Raw genomic sequence first — 18661 nt, 5'->3', positions numbered from 1 at the left:
ATGTCTAAGAGGCTAGCCTGGGCTTGGGGATGAGCGCCCTCCCACTGAGAGGGAACAGGGGCACATCCTAGGGGAAGGGAGGGGACTTAACACTTGAGCAGGTGTTTACAGACTCTTGGAATGCTGGGGACCCCTGCCCACGTGACTGCTCCAGAGGGTGTCTGGCCCTGACTTTGTTGCTCCTCCAGCTTTGGAAGGATGACTCTCACTTCCCCAGTGTTTATCCACCTTCTACTGGTATAGCCAACCATCAAGGAGACCGGAAACTCCTCTACCTGGCCTCCGAGGACCAGTAGGGGTCAATGTGCTCCAGAAATTCAGATAGCAATAACGACGGCCCCCCACACCGAGCACTCACAGTGCACCAGGCACGGTGCTTGGTGCTCAGCGTCATTTAACCTCCATGGCTGTCTGTGAGGTTGGCACTGTCATTATTTCCATTGTACATGTGTGGGGACCGAGGCTCAGAGCTATTAAGTGACTCATCCAGAGACTCACAACTAGAGGAGCCAGATGCTGAGCCAGGTTTGCCTTCCCCCAAGGTCTGTATTCTAAGCCGGTGGCTCAAGGACTTGAGGGTGCATTCTAATCCCCCTCAGTACCAGGGCCCAGTCCTCAGGGCATATGACTCAGGAGGTCCGGGAGAGAGTCAGGGATGAGCAACTGTTTTAAAAAGGATTTTTGTGTGTAGTGCTGGGGATCAAACCCAGGGCCTCGTGCTTACTAGGCAGGTGCTCTACCTCTGAGCTGCATCCTCAGCCCTAAGAATTAGCACTTCTAAGAAGTTCCCAGGTGATGCTGGTGGAGCCCATTTAAGACCACACTTTGAGAACTACTGCTCTAATTATGGCTCAGAAATGATCAGAATCTTGTACCTCGGTGGCTGCAGGTTCATTCATTCATTTATGAACTGCTCTCAGTCCTCATGGAAGCCTGGGGCATTTCCCTTTCCTCTGAACTCTGGATCCCCGCTTCTTTCTAGGCCAAGAGATAGATGGAGCCCCCAGAGGGGCCTGGGTGGAGAGTTTGGGTGGGAAGGCCCTCCAGCACTGGAGCCCCTAGCACTGACCCCCACCCAGCCTTCCATGCCCCTCCCGATGTTGGAAGGAGATCTTTAGGAAAGAGAAGGAGGAGAAGACTCGCTTCCTTCATGCTGCTGCTGCCACCAGCAAGCTGCAGACCCACTGCCTAAGGGGTCACAGCTACATAGGTAGAGTGAGAGGAAGCCAAGGCGCTATCTAACACGTTAGGGGACTGGGGCTCAGCGGTAGAGCGCTTACCTAGAATGTGTGAGGCCCTGGGTTCAAACTTCAGCACCACATATAAATAAATAAAAGAAAGGTATTGTATCCAACTACAACTTTAAATTTTTTTTTAAAGCCACATTAGGAGTTCTGTGGGGCTGTATGTTCATGAGTGTGAAATGTATGATGTTGCATACCTGTGTGCATGCAACAGCAGGAATGTCAGCGTGCATTCGTGTCCTCAGTGCGTACACATGCGCCAATGCACAAGAGTGTGCTTCTGTGGGTGCATGTATCTGGGCTTAGGTATAAATGTTTGCATCTATGTGTACTGGTGGGCACATGTGTGGTATATCTCTGTGATCTGGGCAAATGGACTTGTGCCTCTGAGTGTACACAAGTGCCTGCCAGAAAGTACGTGTGTGTGTGTGTGAGTGTGCTTGTGTGTGTGTGTGTGTGTCACAGCCTGTGTGTGCATGCACATGTATCTGTGTGTGTGTGTACCTGCTCGTTTGCTCACTGTCTGCCCGGGGCTGTGGCCCAGCCCTTTGACTGTGCCAGAGCCTCTCTCATGCATTAGGCATGAGCCTTCTCTAAGCAGGGCTCCCGATCAAAGGGAAGCAGCATAAATAAGCCCGATGCCGGCTCATTGCGGCTGATTGGATGCCCCTGCCTCCCTCCATGCTAAGATGCTCAGATTGGCTTCCCAGAGCTTGGTCCCAGCTCCCCACCGAGCCTCTGTCCTCAGCATCAAGCAGCGCCTCCTGCAGCCTACTCCGCCCTCACCCACTTTCCCTGCAAATGGCACAGTGAGGAGGGCAGAGGAGGTACGCTGATGCTGACACCCAGCTGGGGCTCTGGGGCTCGAGGGCCGTGCTCAGAGGGCCCATTGGCCAGAATCAGCAACGGCGCATCCCCTTGCAGAACCAGCTCCACTTTCATGCTCTCCCGGTGGCCAATTAATCCCTGGCCGTGTATGGCCACGCTGCCTCTCATGTTTATGTGAAGCTCCTCTTACGAAGGCTTCCTGTCACTGGCAGCAGCAGCAGAGGGACTGTCATGGAGAAGGGAGGATCCTGAAGGTGGACGCATTAGCTAGGAGCAGCGCACTCCCAGCCCTGAGGCCTCTGGACAAACCTACTTTCTCCCCCGCCCTCTGCCCTCCAGAGTTGGGCTTCCTGGTCTACCTCCCCTGCCCCCACCCCAGCTGGGTGGCAGTAGTGGAGGCTGCCATGAAATTAAAGGGTAGCATTTAAAGGAGGCGGGATCCACGCAGAGCAAGCGCAGGCGGTAGTACTGAGAACCCGAACCACCCAGGTGGTGTCCTGTGGGTCGTCCAAAGTGTAGGGCAGGTGAAATTCATTTCCACCGTAGCCTGTGCCTGATTAGGCTGCAAACCGTCTCCCCTGGCTGAGAGCAGAACACGAGGGAAAGAACCCATCCCTCTTCAAAGAGGACAACAGCAAAATGCAGGGCATCCAGCTCACAGGGCCCCCAGGTCCCCGAGCCCCGTCCTGCAGCCTGGGAGCTGCATGGCTCGAGGCAGCCCTATCTCTGCCGAGATAGTTTCACTTGGAGAATTGTCAGGAAGCAGCAGACATCACAAACAGCGTCTCCTGTGTTGTCCTCCCTCGGTCTTAGAAGATAAAATTAATTAGGAGATGAAAAAGGAGGTCTTTGAAAGCACTGTTTGGCTGTAAAATATGTAGGCAAAATGTAAAGGAGGATGTGGGAGCAATCGTGCTCTCTGCAGGGCGGGCTGGGTGGCTTTGAAGGGAAAAGAAGTGGGGAGACAGCTTCTCAGCAGATCTAGCCCTCTCTGACTGGTGGGGCTGGGGAGCTGAGCAAGGTGGGAGGGAGCCTCTCCGGAAAGGGCCCCGGGCATGGTCAGGCCCTCCACTCTGCACAGCCTCTGTCCTAGCATCTGTCCTGGAAGGCACTTGGAGAGGTTCCCCCATCCACCCCCTCCTCTAGCTACATAGCTGTCTCTTCCCTGAGCTGCAGGCATCTGAAGGATGCTCCCCTCTGCTCAGCCTCCAGTTTCTCCAGCCCCATCTGCTGGCCTTTCTTGGAGCTTTAGCTCTGCCTTCCAGGCCAGAAGGACCCACATGCAGTGATCAGGCAACTGTGGTCAGCCTGGCCCTGTCAGGTAACATCAGTTTTAAAGTCAGACAGACCAGGATGTGGGTCTTGGGGAATAACTATGCCGGCTGACCTTGGACAAGTCACTTCGCTTCTATAAGCTCTCTCTTGCTCCCCTGTACCACAGGGATACCAATGCCCACCATGAGGCAATTTGCAATTGGATTCAGTTAGCTACTGGACACGGGTTAGCCAGGGCCAGGGATTCTCTTGTCCTGAAGTTCTCTCCTGAGGCAGTGACTTCACCAGAGCACATTGGAGAGGGGCCAGCGAGAGGGCATATGGAGACTGTCTCTTCTTCCAGATCCCCTTGGACTGGACCTCCTGAGATTGGTGAACATTGGCCTCTCCTATTGCAGGGTGGTCACCTTCCTCTGCACAGGACTAAGCACTTCAGAAAGAGCCCCGAGGTCCTTAGAGTGGGAGAAGTCAGTAAAGGAACAGCAACAGGTGCAGGGTGAGGATCCGTGTCATTGGAAATGACTAAGATGCTGAGGACCTCCCTCCCTGGACCTTAGTTCTCTCATCTGTGAGCTAGGTATAACAGTCCTCCATCTCATCGAGTTATTCAGATGATTAAATGGGGTCATTCATGTATTTAGCTTAGAACAGCACTTGGCACAAAGCAGACACGGTCAATGTCAACTGTTTCTGTGTATTGTTGCAAACTGATGATGCCCACGCCTGTTTGGCACAGTTAAGATTTGGGGGCCATGCATGACTTTCATATAGATTAGATATTTCTTTAGATTAATTGCCAGTATTTTAAAGTTTAAAGTCTTCTGTGTTTAAAATTTAAAAAAAAAAAATTTACCTTCTGAGCTTCTTGAATATACGAAAGACCTGGCACCGCTGAGCTGGCTGTCCTGCAGGGGGACAGTTTTCAGAGCTCAGAAGCAAGTCTGTCTCCAGAGTCTGCTCCAGCCTTCGTGAGCTATTTCCGGTGCCTGGCCTGGCCCCATCAGCATTTGAGTTTTCTGCCCCTGAGTCTTTCTTATGTGGGTTTTAAATCCTGCAGCCACTCTGCACCATGAAGATCATATTGCCCCCTGCTTCCAAATAGGGAAACTGAGCCTTAGAGAGAATCAAGGAGCCTTAAAGAGAAGTAATGATGCCAACCGCACCAGGAGACACGGGGGCCAGGCTCTGGGTCAGTAAGCAGCGCAGGTGCCTTTTCTTGCTGCATGTTTACAATAATGCTGTGCAGTCGAAGCTCCTTTTACAGAGGTGAAAGGAGGCTCAGAGATATGACATCCCTTCCTGTGGTCCCAGAAGGAGCTGGCATTCAAACCTAGGTTGATGTGACACCAGAGTCCGTGCAGAGCAGCTGACCCCTCCCTCTGCACACTCCCCACACCGCCCACACCTCAGGGCTCCCCTGCGGTGCCCATCTGCAAGCCCAACTACAGGCCTTCGTGGCAAGCCTCAGGGACTTTGGAAACTGCTGCTGGGGTACAGGGTCAGTCTGTCTGTCTGTCCTCCCTGGGGATTTCAAGCTAGGGGGAAAAGGCAGGAAATTCAGAGAGGCTTCCTGGTCCCCATGGAAATCACCCAAGAGAAGTGATTCACTGCTGGAGGACATGGATCCGATAAGGCTAAAGCCTCCACATCCAGGAATCAGAAAGCTAATTAATCTGGGGAAAGGTCTCCTTTCCAGTGTGGAAAGCACCCAGGGTCTTGCATGGAATCACATGCTGCTGTCTCTCTGCACATATTCCCTGGGATCCAGCTCCCTTCACAATTGATATATATATATGTATGTATATATAGGCCTATATATGTTCTCTTGTACAGAAATGTTAAATTCTCAAGATTAAGTATCTTCAGCTGGGGAAAATCAATTTACTTCTTTGAGGAGGCTGGAATTGAAAAGTCGTGAGCCTGAAACTTACTTTCTTGCCAATTTTTCTGATAAAAAAAGTATCTCCGCCCTGGCAGATGGCCCTGTCTTGGCTGCTCTGAATGATTCCATTAATTGATTTGGGTGACTGGCCCTGAAGTAAACCTCATTAAGGTTCCCACCGAAGCCAGGACAGGTGAGATGACGCAGCATCTGCAGGTGTGTGGGACTCTCTTCTGTGGGGGTGTGATGGTAGCCCAGGCCAGGGACTGGAACTCGGGGCTCTGGTGCTCAGGCCTGTAGAACAGGGAGAGAGGCCTGAGATTCCAAGGTCTTGACCTTGCTCTGCCTCAAGGTGCCAGAGAGGGCTTCTCAGGGTTGTGCCCCGGAATCCTAGAATTGCTCAAAGGCAGAATTGAAGGGGATGCAGAGACCATGAGCTGATGTCATTGAGAATGGGGACCCCAAGATATGGGCAAGGACAGTGGGAAGCCCACTCCAAGGAAGATTTCAGTGGGGCACTGGAGTGGGAGGGTGGCACCCCTGGAAGTCTGTGTCACAGCCACCTTCTACCTTGATGTCACCTCCTGTCCTAGCGGGCCCACATTCTTTGATGTCCTTTCCCATCTCCCGTATTCAGTTCCTTTACCCACGGGTGGCTTGATGTGTCTGTCCTCCAGCACCATCTGCCTCAGATTCCCTTCAGCCCCCAGATGAAATCCCTGTCTCCCTGCGTGGTGCTGCGTCACTGGGAAAAGCATATGTTTGGGTGCCAGGCAGACCCATGTGTAGGAGGAGTGGGATGATGAGGGTAGGGTGCTCGGAGAGGTTTGGAGAAAGGAGATGTTCTAATCCCATTCTGAGACAGAAGCAATGAGGTGGGCTCCGTGAATGGTTCCTTGGTTACTTTGGCCAAGACTTGAGAGGTATGGATGACTGGCTGCATGGGAGAGTGAGTGGGTGAGATGGGTACAAAGGAGAAAGGGTCGGATGCGTGGGTGATCTGGGGGAGAGGGTAATGCAGAGATAGCTGGACCTGGATAATTTGATTATGAGAATAATTAGAATGAGTGATTATCTGAAAAGCAACTATTTGGGGAACAGAAGTAGCTCATGGGAATATGTAGGTGACAGAGTGTATTAGGTATCTATTGCTGTGTAACAAATGACCCAAAACTCAGCATCTCCCTTCGTGGGTCAGGAATGCAGCCCAGCTCAGCTGAGCACCTGGCTGGGCCTTTCATAGGCTGCAATCCCAAGTGACCAGCGCTGCAGTCATTTCCAGGTATGGCTTCTAGGCTCATGCGGTTGGTGGCAGGACTCAGTTCCTCCCAGATTATAGGCCTGAGGGCTTCAGTTCTTCACTGACTATTGCCCAGAAGCTACCTTCTGTCCCTTGCCCTGGGGACCTCTCCATAAGGCAACTCACAACCTGACAGTGTTTCCATCAGGGAAGGCAGAGTACAAGCCAGAGGAAGTCACAGTCTCCTGCAGCTTATCTTAGAGGTGACATTCTAACGCTTTAAGGAGGAGGTAAAAGCCAGTCAGGAAGTCCAGCCTGCATCCAAGAGGAGTCTGGCTACCAGGAAATGGGATCCCTAGGAGCCACTTAGAAGCTTCCTACCACAGGAAACCCGGGGAGGAACCTGCAGAGAGGAGCCGAGGGCGCCCAGGAAGCTGGCAGCGGGAGACTCTGCGCATCTGAAATTCCTAGGAAATAGCAAACATCTGGGTGCCAGAAGATCTGGAAACGAGGAACACCTTGGAGGGAAGAGGAGCTGGCGGGGACCCTTGGGGAGGAGCTGAGGTGGAAGAGTAGCCAGGAAGGGGGTCGGCTTCGAACACAAAACCCCGGGAGGCAGGAGGGCAGACGGGGAGAGTGACTCTGGCACAGCAAGGAGCCAAGAGGGGCCGGAGCAGTCCAGGGAGGATGAGGACCCAGGGCATCTGAGCCCTCCCTGCCTTTGACTTTGGGGCAGGTAAATTTGTAGGCAGGGCAGTGGCTGCTTGTCTGTAAAGGTGCCCCATCCCTGCGCCCAGAGCAGGTCTTGCTGACGCTCAGCTGGCCCCGTCCCAGGTGGCTTGCCACAGGGCCCTGCCCGCTGCTCCAGGTGCCTGCCCCCCCCCTCCTCACTGCCTTCTCCCCACTGAGTGCTGGGGTCTCCGGGAGCCGTTCCCGAGGGGCCATCCCTTGCCAGTAGGAAGAAGTTCACTTCCCTCCCGTCTCCTCACCCCCTCCTGGAGGAGCCAGCTTCTTCCCCATCCACCACCCAGCCCCCAGTCCCGTGCCAGCCTGTGTGAGTGCCCGTGCTGTCACGCACACCAGGGCTGGGCCGGGTGCCAGTCAGACAGGCTGACATCACAGAAAGCCACAGCAGACTTGGAAACAGCCACTAACACGGGGGCTGCAGAGCCGCCTGCTCCCCTGGGACCCGCTGGGGAGAGCTGGTCCCTGCTGGGAGCAGGCATCTGGCAGGAACTGAGTTCCCCAGAAACTTCATGAAACCCAAGCACCTTGTCTGCACAGCCTCCCAGCCAGCAAGAGCCACTCTGCCCCGGTCCTCCCTCTCGGCCCCGGCAACCTCTCTGAGTCTCCCAGGGTAGGTGCCGCAGCCCTCCCACCACACTGGGGCTCAGGGGTGCTGGCCCTTCCCCTGCAATAGCATCCAGCCCGGGGCCTGCAGACCACCTGCTCTGATGGCCCCCCTTCCCCCTCTGTGATCCCCACCTGCCTCGCTCACTGGACTGAAGGAGGGGCTGGAACCCACGCTTCGGCAAAGCCTTCCCCTGGACAGTGCCTCCCACCACCCACTCTCATGGGGTCCCAGGGGGCAGTGCTGCTCAGTGGTGAGGAGCATGGACTCGGGCTCCAGAAGGACTGGATTCGAGGCCTGGCTCTGTCTGCCATCTGGGCACCTTCAGGCAAGTTCCTAGGCCACACCTCCACTCCCCACCTGTACATGGAGCTAATGGTAGGCCCTGCCTCCCGTGATCTCGGGGAGGACTCAATGACTTCATGCAGGTGAGGCGCTCAGAACTAGGCGTGCACGTGCTGATAGCTTAACTAATATCAGAGGAAAGAATAATTTTCAAAAAAGTCATTCTGAAGACCACTTGTGCCATGGCAGAGAACCAGGGTTTTCAGGAAGTGGGTCTGAGCCCAAACCTCCGCTTCCTTACTCCTCAGCCACATGTCTTGCACCTCAGTTTCCACATCTGAGCAATGGGCGGCGCTCCCTTACCCTGAAGAACACATGCAAGAGTTCAGTGACCCTGCTCAGCAGGGAAGCAGTCTTCGTCCCTGGGAGGCTTAGTAACTATGTGTGTGTCCCTGTTTCCCTCATGGCCCAGAAATCCAAGATCTCCACCTTCGAGAAGATGTGGGCTTTCATGAGCAGCAAGCCATCGGCGCTGGTGAAGAACAACGAGGAGGGCATCCAGCGGACGCTGACGGCAGACTACGCGCTGCTGATGGAGTCCACCACCATCGAATACGTCACCCAGAGGAACTGCAACCTCACCCAGATCGGGGGCCTCATCGACTCCAAGGGCTACGGCATCGGCACACCCATGGGTGAGCCAGGGGTGCGGTGGGGAGGGCCTCAACAGAGTGGACAGAGGAGGGCGGCACACCCCCCACATATCCACTCATGCTCACGGTCCCCAGCTCATTCCATCAAACCTAGAGGGATGGGTGGCGTTTCCCCAGCCCAGGAGCAGGTCAGAGTCACACGCTGCTGAGGTCAGGCCTGGCTGAGCAGGAAATAGGGGGCCAGTTCCCAGAGGCCACACCTACCTCCCCTCGTCCCACCCCTGCTGATGCAGCCCAGCAACAGGGGGCCCTCCAGGGACTCACAGGGACAGATATTCAAGAGGGTTGCCAGAGGTGGTCACATGCCCTGCCAAACAGATGCCACCAACAGCCGGGGGTCCACTGTCCTCCCCAGGCTCCCCGTACAGGGACAAGATCACCATCGCCATCCTGCAGCTGCAGGAGGAAGACAAGCTGCACATCATGAAGGAGAAGTGGTGGCGGGGCAGCGGGTGCCCCGAGGAGGAGAACAAGGAGGCCAGCGCCCTGGGCATCCAGAAGATTGGCGGCATCTTCATCGTCCTGGCCGCCGGGCTGGTCCTGTCTGTGCTGGTGGCCGTGGGCGAGTTCGTGTACAAGCTCCGCAAGACAGCAGAGAGAGAACAGGTGACCCAGTGGGGACCTGCAGGGGGGTGGGGGCAGGAGGGAGGAGGCCCTGGTGCGTCCAGTCCTCCAAGACGCCCTGCCGGCTCTACTGTCCGGACCCTGCTGCTCCACCCCGGGGCCAAGCCTCCGCACCTGTGGCCTGGTCCCTGCGGCAGCCTCCAGTCTGGCCATCCAGCCTCCACACTTGCCTGTTCCCTCCACAAGTCAAACGGCAGCCAGTGCCCGGCGTGAAACTTAATTTAAACCTCATCAGTCCCCCGGGTAAAGCCTGCAGGGCGGTGGTGGAGGCTGGTACGGTGGCATAGCGGTTCATTATATTGTTCTCTCTACTTCTGTATAGATTTGTAAATTTCCATAATCAGAAGTTTAAAAAAAAAATAAAGTTAAGAGGCCTAGACCTAGGGTGCAGACGGTGGAACAAGGCTCTGCCGGTCTGATTAATTCAAGCATGGTTGGGCAGTGGTTCTGGGTCCCCGCAGCAAATGAGAACCACAGGGAGAGGGTTTTTAAGTGCTAATGCCCTGGCCTCGCTCCCGGAGACTCCTTTCTAATTGGCCTGCGGTGGAGCCTGGCACCGGTGGTTTTCAGAAAGCCTGCGGGGTGATTTAAACACGCACCGAGTTGAGGGCTCTGGTCGGGGAATCGCCTCTCACCAGAGAGGTTCAAAGGAGCCTAGGTCCAGTGTGGCAGGGACTGCAGTTGGATCACAACTGAAAGGTTGTGACAACAGGCAGCTTCTACGTCCATCAAAAATGAAACAGTCGCTTATAACCAGCAAGCCTTGGTCAGCAAGGAGGAAGGGAAGACAATCCGTCCTCCTGGTCAGCGTGGGCAGGAGAGAGAGAGACACCTCCAGCCACTGAGAGAGGGCTGAACAAGGCAGCCCCAGGGCGCTCAGTCTCTAAACCCGTCATAGATTTTGGTCAATTTCTATTTTTAGAAATGCACCAGGGGAATTGGTCAGGGATACGTGTAGTTTTTCCCTAAGAGGATGTTTGTTGAGTGTTAATTATAACATAAAAAAATTGGGTAAATTATCTAAATGTCCAACAATTGGGAATGGCTTAAAAAAATTATGATACAAAAAAAAATTCTTTAGGAATTTAGATTAAAATTGAGTAGAGCTCCAGATTCTACCAAAAAGCCTATGGGACTCAGTCCTGGCCCATCTCTAGGACCTCTTTCTTCCCATCTTCCTCTCCCTTACTTTGTTCCATACACACTGGTCTCCTTTTTAGTCCATAACTCACCAAACATGCGTCTGCCTTAGGGCCTTTGCACATCCTATTCCACCCACCTGGAATGTTCTTCCTCCAGTGCATCTTAATATTCTGGCACCAGCTGGTCATTCAGCTTATCTCCTCAAGTAACCTCTCCTACCTGTCCCCATTCCCAGCCCCTCTCTCTCCCATTTCAGGGTTTTGTTATCTTAAAAATAGTTATCACTATGTGAAATTGCTAGTTTAAGTGGATTTTTTTGTTTTATCTTTTTCCATCCCATCATTAGACCACAAGGTCCCTGAGCACTGGATCTTATCAGTCTTCTTCACTACTAGATGCCTAACCCCTAGAACAGTGCACAGTAGAGTCTCAGGTAATATTTGCACATGGAAGAAAACAGAGGGATGACCTTTTGCACTTCATAGGTAGGGAAGGGTAGGCTGGGGAGGTCACAGCTGGTAGGAGGCAGAGCCTGAGTTCAGAGGTGGGTCTCCACCCCTGCATCCCATGACTTTTAGGCAGGTGGTCCTGGTGCCCTGGCCTTGCTGGTCAGGTGAGGCCTCCGAAGCCCCTGCTGCCTTCCATACAAGCCCTGGGATGACCACTGGGAGTTCATCTCATGGAAGCCACCACCATCCCATCCGCGTGGCAAGGCCACACTTTTGCTGTCCCTCTTTGGCTGCCTACAGGGACCAGGGCCAAAAACTGCCACCCAACCACCCTGCAAGGAGCTCCCTCCCATTTGCCCACCGTGACAAACACGTGCTGGGCTTTCCTGCGAGGGAGGACAGCGATTCTTCCCTGGTTGGAAGTCCTGCCAGGAGAAGGGCTGCCCACGCCTCCACCGAGTGTCTCTGGAGCTCTGAGTCTGGGCCAGGCCTGGCGCTGGGGGTTGGGCTCACGGGAATGAACGTGGCTGATTCCTGCCCTTAGGGACCAGGACAGAGGACCAGACTGATAAACCAGAGCTCCTGGAACTCTAACATGCACGCCAGTCATCCGTTTGCTCATCTGTGAGCTGGGGATGACGCTACCTGCCCCACATACCTTAGTCCCCAAACAAGAGGCGGGGTTTTGTAGACGACTGTACAAACTAACCCTGAAGCCGGAGGCGGAGGAATGGGTGGGAGCAGGTGTGAGACGGATAGGGAGGCTCTGGCACAGGCTCTGGGAGGAGGGAAGAGGCGCCAGAGTTGCCAAACCAGGCTAACTCGGGGGCCCTGCTTCGTCCCCAGCGTTCCTTCTGCAGCACTGTGGCCGATGAGATCCGTTTCTCCCTCACCTGCCAGCGTCGGGTCAAGCACAAGCCACAGCCTCCCATGATGGTCAAGACCGACGCCGTCATCAACATGCACACATTCAATGACCGCCGGCTTCCGGGCAAGGACAGCATGACCTGCAGCACATCCTTAGCCCCTGTGTTCCCCTAGGCTCATGTGGGGTGGGGACCACAGGCCTGACGCCAGGTAAAAGAAACTGGAAACTGGAAAGGATATCCCCATCCCCCATGCTGAGCTTGGGGACCAGAGCTACTGCCTGCATGTGGGGCCAGGAACTCTCAGCCCCGACCCACCAGGAAACCAGCAGGCCTCAGGCCCGCTGTGGGGGCTTCCTTCTCCTCCTGTCTCTTCTGTGGGTTTCTAAAGCTGCCAGCCAAGATAGCCAAGGCCAAAGGAAGCACATGCCTCTCTCAGGCCAAACTCACCACCCCCGCCCCCAACTTTCCTCTAGAGTCAGGCCACAGGAAACGGGAAATAGATCTTCTGTTGCCACTCCTTCCCCAAGAGCCCAAGCCTTCTTGGTCTTGACCATGAGACCAGAGATGCAAAACTGGGCACCTTGAGGATCTTGGAGTGGGGTTGCCAATGGAAACCCAAGGATGGTCATCCCCTGCAGCTGGGTAAAAGGAAGACTTCAGCCCCTGAGGGCGGGTCACATGGCCCTGATCTTCTAGACTTGGCTTGACCCATGGCAGCCCTTTGGCCAAGTTGAAGGCAGAATGAAAAAGAGGAGAGAAGAGAATGCACAGATAGAAGCCGCCATTTTGAATCCTTACGGATAATGTCCCGATGGCTCCCACTCCTCTAAAAGGGGTAATAGTCACCGCGAATTCTCCATGTTCTGGCCAGAGGAGAGAGGACCCCATGTGTCTCTCACAAAGGATGCCCAAAGATCCATCTGATATTTGAAGCCCAGGAGAGGAACTGTGGATTCCATGAAAAAAATCCACAAGCCCTTGAGCCACGGACCTTGCTTTGCCGGTCACCGAGCTGTTTTCTAAACCTCGTTGGCATTTGGGAACCTGGGATCTACCGTCTACTCATCACCCACTCCTAGCCAGTTGAACTTGGCCTTGCTTTCATCTTGAAAGAATGACCTCGATTGAAGTGAAAGTCAAGTTTTCCCCTCTTAAAAGAGGGGTCAGTGTCCTATTGAACGGGCTAGCTTTGGGGTAGGTGGGAAAATCCTGAGGGGACCCAAATAACTCCTGCCCTGGAACAGAAGGTTTTGAGGAATGGGATAGACATAGGCCCCAAGGGCAGGGAGGGAGAAGCTGCCTCCTGGAGAATTAACCAAAGACCCAACACAGAGACACAGGCCCTCCTGGCCCCTGATCTCTTCTCTGGAGCAGCTACGGCCTTGCTGGGCTTGGGGGAGAGAGCAACCTGTGGGGTGCCAGGGAGGGAGGCAGACCAGATGGTCTGGGGGTTCCACCTTGCTATCATGGATTCTCTAGAGTCTTGGAGAAGAATGAGACGGGAAGGGTCAGGTGCAAAGTGTCCTTAAAGAGTGCGTTGTGGGGCCAGCAGGCCTCCCGTGGCCAAGGGTAGAGGATAGTTTCTGGGCAAGGTAGAGAGGGCCGGAAGTTCTGGACCGAGGACCAGGGGACAACAGCCACTTCTCCCCCCCCTGCCCTGGTGCTCCTGGGAATCCAGTGAGAGGAGCCACGATTCTGCCTGCAGGGCCTTGTCAATGGGGGTGAAGCACCCTCCCCGGGCACGTGAGATGGAGGCTGTCTCTCCTCCAGACTGAGCGGGACCCCCACCCCCATGGTTCCCGGAATCACAGCAGGACGGGCTACACTGGAGGAGGGACCCGAGGGCTAGACTGCCGCGGAGCCCAGGGCACAGATGATAGGAAAAGCCATGCTGTCGTGAGCTCTGCGGGGTCGCGGGAGTGTGCACGTGGATTTGTCTCTGTAAGTGTGAGCTTGGGGGTTGAGGGGGGGAAACTGATCTGGACATATAATGTCCAGGGCACACAATAATAGGTGACCTTTTGGGATCTGGCATGTGTGTGTGTGTGTGTGTGTGCGTGCGTGCGCGCATGTGTGTGTGCACATAAGTGAACTGAGGACTAGGAAGACATATCTGAACCAGCAGTAGAACCCCATTTATGTAAAAACAGGAGAAGCCATGTTGTAACGGGGTTCTGATGAGTACACAGAGGTACGCATATAGGCACGGTGTGTCGGCTTGTGTGTGTGTGTGTGTGTGTGTGTGTGTGCACGCACACATTCATACACTGAATGGCAGAGGATGGAGGGCAGGTGAGGCCTGCAGCACAGCCAAATACGTGTAAAAGGAGAAGCCATGTCATCAAGGGGGCCACGTGTGAGCAGTGTGCACACGGGTAGGCTTGTGTGCCTAGCAGAGAGCAGGGGGTGGGCAGAACCAGAGTGTCACGCAGCATGGGTCCACACATAGGGCATGCGAGGAGCATGTGGAACTGGAGTTTGTGACTGCGTGTGTGAGTGTGCTCGTGCCCAAGTGTTTCGGATGCACATGTGTGTTCCAGCTCACGGCAGGAGCAGAGACGGACAATCAACCAGGAAGGCGGGACATCAGGGTCTGTTTGCAGTCCTATCACCTAGGGATTGTGTGTCACAGATATGGGGAGATGGCATGGGTGTGTGCACAGGTGACGTCCCCGTGGGGAATCCCTGCAGGGGCTCATGGCTGGTGACTCCTCTGCTGTAGGCGGAGTGCCCTGTTAGAAGGGAAAACAGCTTTGTCTTTGTGATTCCTGATACCGGGATTCTAATGAGCGCAGGTACCAATTCCCTCCCACCTTCCCCAGTCATGGACCACTGTCTCACTTTGTCAGATATGACTTCATAGCACATGCCACGTCCACGCTCATGGCTCACACGTGTGCTTCCGTGTAGGACGCTGTACGTGCGTGTCGTGTTCTTCTGAGGCTACGCACCTGTGGAGATTGTGATAGACAAAAGGGAAGTGACGTGGGGTTGGAAGTTTTTCATAAAAGGAATGAAGAATGGTTGATAAACAGGCACAATTCAACGAGGGCAGTCCCCAAAAGGTACTGAAATGGTTTCTAGACTCTTCCGTGGAGGTGGGATGGCACACTTCCTGGTCTGTCCCCTCCTCGCCTGTGTCCAGAGGTGTGGCTAGTGTTCAGCCTCTGGCTGATGTTCCAGAGACCCGCCCAACGGGCCAGGTGCACTGCCTGGGGCCAAGCGGTCCCTCCCAGGGTGCTGAAGGTGGCGCTCCCTCTGTGAGGCGGGAGGGGGGAGGGTGCTGAGGGAGGTGCTCTGGGTGGGACGGATCAAGGGTTCTTACGGTTGGGGCCTGTGCTGCCCCCCCGGGGGGGGGGGGGGTGCAGCTGAGCCGGGGCAGAGCCACGCCTGTGTGTGTGTGTCGGGGCACACGTGGAGGGACAGGAGGCATGAAAGCTGGTGCAGATGGAGCAGAAGGTGGACGGTGCCTGAGCAGGTGCTTAAACATCCCCATCTGGTCCCACATGCCAGCGCTGAGCAGAGGAAGGCCCTCTCCACAATGCCTGCGTCTGTCCACGCCCTCCTGCTAGCCAAACCGAGGAGAGGCCACCCCACCCGACAGTGAGCCCTCCTCTGCCTCTCCCTCCACCTGCTGTGGGCAGACGAGAAACCCTGAGAGCTCTGTTGGCACTGGGGCGGCCCCACTCTGCAAGTGTCTTACAAGAGGGAAAGTGCCCCACTGGCCAGTCGGCTGGACTCTGCATCCCTGAGAATGGAGGACCACCCCCCCTCAGTCCAGATGCAGCCTCCAGGCTGGAAGAGCTCAGCTGGGCTCTGCCCCAACAGCCTCACACCAGAAGATGGAAACCCTGGCCCAGGATGTGGGAGGGGTCCAAACCGCTTCCCTCCTGGAAAGCAGAAGTCAGACCCTGGCACAGATTCACCAAGATGAGTCAGAAGCCCCTCCCTGCCTGCTTTTCCAAGAGGGGGTCCCGGGAGCAGCTTCAGGCTTCCTCACTCAGCATGAAGTTGGCGCCTCCCTGAGTCACGCCGCCGTTTTGCACGAACATCAGAAAACAGGTTCAACTCATTGGCCCACATCTGGAGTGGCCTGCATGGATACCCATCTGGAAAGGCCTCATGATGTGGACAGACAGTTGTAGGAGTTTAATAACATCTGGGGCCAGCCAGTCCCATGGACAGATGAGAAAAGAAAAAGAAAACACTCATGGGCCCAGCTCTGTGAAGGGGTCTGTGGATTAGACACATCTGGAAGTTCCAGGTTGGATGGACACATCTGGAATGAGCCCAGACTCTTGCCACCGTGGAAGGGCCCTGCCCTCTGTCCCCAGGCTGGTTGGACTCAAGACCTCATTTCAGTCCTGATTTGCCCTGATGTTAAAATTTTCAGAGCTGAGGTGGTACACGAAATCACCAAACAGTTTTAGGTAGAAGGTTAATGTTCTGTACAATATATATATGAATGTAAATATATATATATATAACTGTATGTATATATATATATATATATATATGCACAGTGTATATACGCCCATAGCCCCTGTGTATACCAGCCTTCCCCGCACGTCTGCAGAGTGTACAGGACCCAGCCGGTGTAGGTGGGGACCAGGTGAGAGATGGGGACCATTGCAGCAAGGTCTGGGACAGAGGTTTCAGAAAGCCCTTAGGGGTGGGACAGGCCCTTCATCCATCAGAGACTGAAAAAGAGGGTAGAACCATGCAAGGCTGGCAGGTGGGCTTCGTGTGGGGGCAGGAAGCAGCCACGGGACCTTGTCTGCATCCAGGAGTCCGAGGCAGGACGGCCGGGTGTGTCTGGGACACCTGGCCAGGAGGGAGGGGCACACCCCAGGGCTGCAGTCCTGCCCACCTGCAGTCCCCTGGCAGACGTGAAGCTCCACCTGTAGACACACAGATGGGGGCTATTCTGGGCAGCAAAGGCCTCAGAGTGGTGCCACCACACAAGGACACCCCCAGCTTTGTAAAGAGAGGGGCCTGAGGACATTGCCAGCATGCCACTACAATGTCCTGATGCCCCGGGGGTCACCACTCCTGCTCTCCTGGCCCCTGCCTGTAGAACGGAGGACCTCACATCACCCAACAGTTTGTCTCTGAGGCCTCCAGGTAGGAGCAAGCAGCCAGGGGCTCGGAAAAATGCCAGCTGAGAACGTGGTGCCCCTGCGACCCAGACGCGCTCTCCAGGGGCCAGATGTCAGGGAACAATGGAGGAAACACACAGGTGAAAGGTGGGAGGCCAGAGGCAGCTCCTGTCCCAGCACGGCCCAGTGCCACCTGTCTGCCCTGTCCATTGGCAGAGAGCCCCAGCGAGCCCCTGCCCTGCTGGATCCATCTGTGCTCTGCACTTGCAGTTCTTTAGCCCCTCACGGGTCCGAGCACCTCTGGCCCATGCAGGGGAGGACAGAGCTGGAGTAGGCTTTGCTTCTGTGACATCTGCAGCCTGCCTTCTGCTTCGGCCCCAGGCATCAGTCTGCACTTAGCTCTGGGGCCCCGGCCAAGTGCATCTAAATCCAGCCCCCAAGGAGGATCCTGTCCTGGCCCCACGGGGACCAGAGGCTCCAGCGCCTTCATGCCACTGTGCTCCGAAACCCCAGCCACCCCTGCCTGGGCTGAATTCCTGGCTGGGCTTCTGTGATGGGGACCTCAGTTTCCAGCCCCTGGGCTGAGCCCCCTGGACAGCACCATGGGCCTCTGAGAGCCCTGGCCTGTCCCACCACCCAGACCAGAGTGCCTGGACACCCCTGCTCCCATTCAACAAGGTTCCCACACACTGGTCTCTGGGCCATTCAGGGGATGCCCTTTGTGGACATGCAGAATTTCTATGAATATAGTTTTTTGTAAACATTTTGTAACAATTTGGGTTTCATAGTAACTGTGTTACTTGCCAATCATTCTAGGCTGATGTAAATAAATTTCCAAACAAATCCGATTATTTTCCTTTTTAAGACACTGTGATATATCAAAAGTGCACAGTTTGCTGTATGAAGTAATATGGTTTTAAATTTTAAATAAAGAAATGTTTCTAGAAAACGGGGCCCCCTTGAGATGTGTTTTCTGTTTCTTTTCCCTACTTAGAACCAGGAGGTACTGGGCAGTTTGCTTGGCTCTGTACCCCCTGGGATGACAATGACATGGGCAGAAGGTTCTGGTGCTGATGAGGTGGGCGTCTCTAGCCCCGGCTTCCTGTTCTGTTTCAGATATGGGAGCTGGAGTGTCTGTCCTTGAGACTAGTTGGCCTCTGTCTCCTCCTCTCTTGGGTTCATCCCTCCTCAACTTATCATCCTCAAAGCTCCGTTGTGAATTGCCGAGTCCTTAGGTGACCCTATCACTTTTGTCACAGTTGGTGAGGTCTAGAGGATGTCTCATCCGAGCATGGGCTGGTCAGAGGTCCTGCTAGAACTTTTTTTCAAACTGGAAATCATAAAGCTGTAAGTTAGTCACTCTTTGGAGATGGAAGCTGTCTCTATCAATTGGAGCTCAGTGTGGGAAATTTTAAGCAGAAAGAATTGAATACAGGGGTTTGCAACATGCATGTGAGGGATGAGAGCAAGGCCAGCCTAGGCCCCTAAGAAGAGCTCCCAGAACAATAGGGAACGGATCCAGCAGGGGAGTGACATGAGAGCTGTGAGCAAGAGACACTCCACAGTTGCAGTCCAGGGTTCTAGAAGTCTGGATCAAGAAGCTGCTGCCTTCACTACCCGCGTTAATTGCTGCTCATCATCCAAGATGGATAGTGGAAT

At 54.7% G+C, this 18661-nt stretch overlaps 1 protein-coding gene across 2 annotated transcripts in view; it reads left to right on the top strand.

The window, feature by feature from the left end:
* The window catches only part of Grik3 (glutamate ionotropic receptor kainate type subunit 3), a 211705-nt gene extending 193754 nt beyond the window's left edge, over nt 1-17951 (top strand). Inside the window, exons 14-17 of one of the 2 annotated variants that reach the window (XM_040288387.2) lie at nt 8578-8800; nt 9174-9424; nt 10932-11018; nt 11881-12009. In XM_040288387.2, coding sequence (XP_040144321.1) covers nt 8578-8800; nt 9174-9424; nt 10932-10988 — 531 coding nt within the window. In that variant the 3' untranslated portion in view covers nt 10989-11018; nt 11881-12009. Of the gene's footprint in view, nt 1-8577; nt 8801-9173; nt 9425-10931; nt 11019-11880 lie in introns of both variants that reach the window. The other variant, XM_005317826.5, reaches the window with a different exon arrangement.
* The last annotated feature ends 710 nt before the right edge of the window (nt 17952-18661 follow it).

Source organism: Ictidomys tridecemlineatus, chromosome 11, assembly GCF_052094955.1.
Source record: "Ictidomys tridecemlineatus isolate mIctTri1 chromosome 11, mIctTri1.hap1, whole genome shotgun sequence".
In the NCBI taxonomy this organism is placed as follows: Eukaryota; Metazoa; Chordata; class Mammalia; order Rodentia; family Sciuridae; genus Ictidomys; species Ictidomys tridecemlineatus.
This window is presented reverse-complemented; position numbering and strand designations above follow the sequence as displayed.